We start from the raw sequence: 3,956 nt of genomic DNA, 5'->3' as shown, positions 1-3,956 counted from the left end.
GCACGGTCCTGCGTAGGAAGGAGTTGAAACTGCAGCCTCCGGCGTTGATGCTGCTCTCTGACTTGGGACAGGCCTTCATTTTGGACTGCATACAGTACATCACGCCCTCCCCCATCATGATCTGCAGACAGAGACGGAGGTGGAGCGTGTACAGCAGAATAAGACAGAGGGAGAATGGAGAGTCAGAAAATGAGATTTTGTTTTGAATATGCTGCTTCTCCATCGTCATATATCCTGCAAAGCAGTGAGAGAGATAGTCCTATTTAGAGAGCGAAAGAAAGAAAGGAAGGAAGGAAGAATGTATTTTCAATATCCTGTGTTCTGCCATCATCATGTACACAGTAGGATAGAAAGACAGAGTGAGTGAGTGAGTGAGTGAGTGTGTGTGTGTGTGTGTGTGTGTGTGTGTGTGTGTGTGTGTGTGTGTGTGTGAGTGAGTGAGTGAGTGAGTGAGTGGGTGAGTGAGTGAGTGAGTGAGTGGGTGGGTGGGTGAGTGAGTGAGTGAGTGAGTGAGTGAGTGAGTGAGTGAGTGAGTGAGTGAGTGAGTGTGTGTGTGTGTGTGTGTGTGTGTGTGTGTGTGTGTGTGTGTGTGGGTGGGTGAGAGAGAGAGAAAGAGAGAGAGAGAGAGTTATTAATGTAAAATATGCAGTTTACCCCCATCTTGATCTACAGTGAGAGAGAAAGACGAGGTGAGGTGCTATTGAATAGTGATCACCTCCAATCAGGCTGATAGATGAGCCGTGTGCTGGTTCCCATGCCGCTGATGGATTAGCAGTGTGCGTGCGCGTGCGTGTGTGTGTGTGTGTGTGTGTGTGTGTGTGTGGGGGGGGGGGGGGGGTGCATCGATTGGAAGGCCCATGGTGTGAATTGGTATGCCAGGTGTATATTTATCAATGTGTCCATTGATCTTCTGATGGGAGACTGATTTTGCTTTATGAGTATTCAGGAATCTATCATATGTTTGCATATTTGTGTGATATTAAGCCCCAACTTCCGTTTCCGAAAAATGAGGCCAACGCGGAAGTACCTAAAACTGCAGTTCCTCGAAGGGCCACTTGAGGCTGGTTGCAAAAGCCATTCCTCATTCACCCCTGTGTTAGAATGCCCGACTTTACAACATAAATAAACATGTTTAAACCTAACCCTGGTTAAAAAAACGGTTTTGGTCTCTATAGATAATTTAACCGTTCATGACAACTGTACAGGAGGTGACTTTTTATATAACTCACCTGTTTATACAGCCTATGTTTATACAGTCTATGTTTATACAGTCTATGGCTGCAAAAACAAGTCTGATTGCATAGAATGCAATGGGAAAAATGACCCTACTTCTCAATTCACCTCAGTAAACACTTTCCTAATGAGTTTATGGTCGCATTCGCTAGTTTCAAGTCTTCTGCAATCCAGCATGATGTTCAGTCTGTAAATTGTGGTCCTATTTAGAGTCAAATAGATGATAAAACAGGCTATGCTTTGGGGCGTGATTGACAGGTTGCCTGTCCAGTGATAGCGCAGCTCGCCGATCACAGACCAATAGAAGGCAATGCTTTTTGTGATGTGTGTGATGGGTATGTGTAGAACCCCCAAATAGATGCACATTAGGGCCCATAACCTACCCCCATAATTTGATCAGATTTTGTCCCAGTGACAAGATGTTTGTTGTCGTTCATTTGTCTACACTGTACATTGGAGATTAAACCTAAAATGACATTACAATATATTAAGTGGGGTAATTTCTAGTGAATTAAATAATATGTGTGTATGTTTTCGTGACATCAGGTCTGCGTGTCTCCGTATGTGTAGTCTGACTGGGTGGAAGCAGCATGGTGCACTTAGCTCTCTCATTGGTGCCGACCATTTCAGTCGGTGCCGGATGGAAATCCCATTCCACTCCCTGCAAGCTCTGCATTGGCTCCGACCTGCTCTGACTGCGGCTGCAACCATATTTGGATTTCCTTTCCACGCCCCCCGTGTCGAATCTGTATGCCTCTGCTGCTGTACGTGTCGAATGTGCTGAGCTCAAATGCCTGCGCCGCTGCCTTTGAAACAATAACAACAACAGCGCTATCCGCTAGCTCGTTGCTACACGCTGAAAAGGATTGTGTGGATTATGCAATGAAGCCAGCCTGCATGGTATGTTCGTGGATGGCTGTAAACAGCCTTTTTCCCCCTCTAGTCCACGATAGAAAGCGTCCCCAGCCAGACTCTCCCAGCCCCTTTGCTGGGAGAGTCTGGCAAGCGAGACTACCGTATGTGTAATTTTGACATTGTGTGTATGTACGTGCTTTTGCTGTTAATTTCTTCGGTGTGTGTGTGTGTGTGTGTGTGTGTGTGTGTGTGTGAGACAGACTTACGGAGGCAGCGGGCCCGGCGAAGGCCAAACTCAGCAGCATCAGCAGAGGGATGAGCTCATCGCCCGTCTCCACGTAGGGCATGGAGAGGTCGCGGTCATGGCAACGGAAGCCCACCATCGCCGGGGACAACACATCTGTCAGCTCCAGGAAGTACAGGGACACCAGAGAGGACAAGACGATGGGCAGCTGGACACACACACACACACACACACACACACACACACACACACACACGCACACACACACACACATAAATACACTCGCCCGAGTCGCCCGCCCCACGCACAAGGACGAGGATAAAGCAAAGAGTGACTAGCATTTAATATTTGCTTGCGTGCAGTGTAGGGATTCAATCTTACATCTATACAGTATTCTCATCACAGTGACAAACATGCGTGCACACACACACACACACACACACACACACACACACACACACACACACACACACACACACACACACACTCACACACACACGCACCCGTGTGCACATATACACACACATATTGAGTTTTGGTATCAGTATATGTTAGCAAGACTGATTCATTCATTGATCCTGTAACAGTGAGTCATGTGGAATGAGTGTTGGTTTATCGAAATAATGACATCAGTACTGTACATCCAATCTGTCTACACACACACACACACACACACACACACACACGCACACGCACACGCACACGCACACCACACACACACACACACACACACACACACACACACAAATGTACCTCCACGAAATAGAAGCAGGGCAGCAGCGTCATGCTGTCTTTTGGTGGTTTCTTCTTGGCTTTGTTTTTGGGGGAGGTCATCTTGGGGTGGGCCCAGTCGCAGCCTGTAGGGAGAACAGATTGAAAGGGGTGTCAGAGTGGACTACATTTCATGGACTTTCATCATCAATAGATCTTAAAACATCACAAAATGTTGAAGGTTCTGCCAGGCCAGGACTTATTTGACGAATGAAACACTTGAAGGGTAGTGCAGTGGGATTCTCTGCCTGCCTATCAACATGAGGGTCGCAGGTTTGAGCCCCCGTGTTACCTCAGGCTTGGTTGGGCATCCATTGGTCTTTTAAAAGTATTTTCTGAGTCTTTTCAAAGTATTCTAGTGTATGGTACACCCCATTTACACCTGTTTTCTTTCAATGTGACCTGTATCCGGATAGGTTATCTGGATAATGGTCACATTTCAAAACCAGGTGTAAATGGGGTGTAAGAGATCAACCTCCAGATGTGGTCAGGCAGATCTGATCACATTCTGATCACGACACTCTGAGGCCATTTACACCTGGCATTAACATGCGTTTTCTGCCATCAGATTGCAATCCGATTGTATTTTATCACTTGAAAGTACAGGTGTAAACACCCCCAAAACGCATTGAAGAAGGATTGCAATCTGATCGGCCAAACCACCTCCGGAGGTGGTCAGGGACGCATTATGACAACATTTAACACAAGTGTAAATGCAATGCGTCCTCTCAAAACGCATTCAGCAACATACGGAAATACACCGCACCGGTGTGTGCCCTCATCTCGCCGCTGTGTCATATGCGCACACACACAGGCAGCCTGTCACGGACCGGCTAAAAATTCTCTTTCTCCC

General features: G+C 46.9%; 1 protein-coding gene across 1 annotated transcript in view; it reads right to left on the bottom strand.

Annotated features, from left to right (window-relative positions):
- LOC310773889 (phospholipid phosphatase-related protein type 3-like) overlaps positions 1–3,166 on the bottom strand; it is a gene marked incomplete at both ends in the record, with an annotated part of 17,498 nt that extends 14,332 nt beyond the window's left edge. Inside the window, 3 exons of the mRNA XM_083633885.1 lie at positions 1–121; positions 2,355–2,540; positions 3,086–3,166. The exon at positions 1–121 is cut by the window's left edge and continues 9 nt beyond it. Of these exons, the coding sequence (XP_083490011.1) occupies positions 1–121; positions 2,355–2,540; positions 3,086–3,166 (388 nt within the window). The remainder of the gene's footprint in view (positions 122–2,354; positions 2,541–3,085) is intronic.
- Between the last annotated feature and the right edge of the window lie 790 nt (positions 3,167–3,956).

The sequence above is a fragment of the Poromitra crassiceps genome (genome assembly GCF_964638095.1).
Source record: "Poromitra crassiceps genome assembly, chromosome: 3".
Taxonomy (NCBI): Eukaryota; Metazoa; Chordata; class Actinopteri; order Beryciformes; family Melamphaidae; genus Poromitra; species Poromitra crassiceps.
This window is presented reverse-complemented; position numbering and strand designations above follow the sequence as displayed.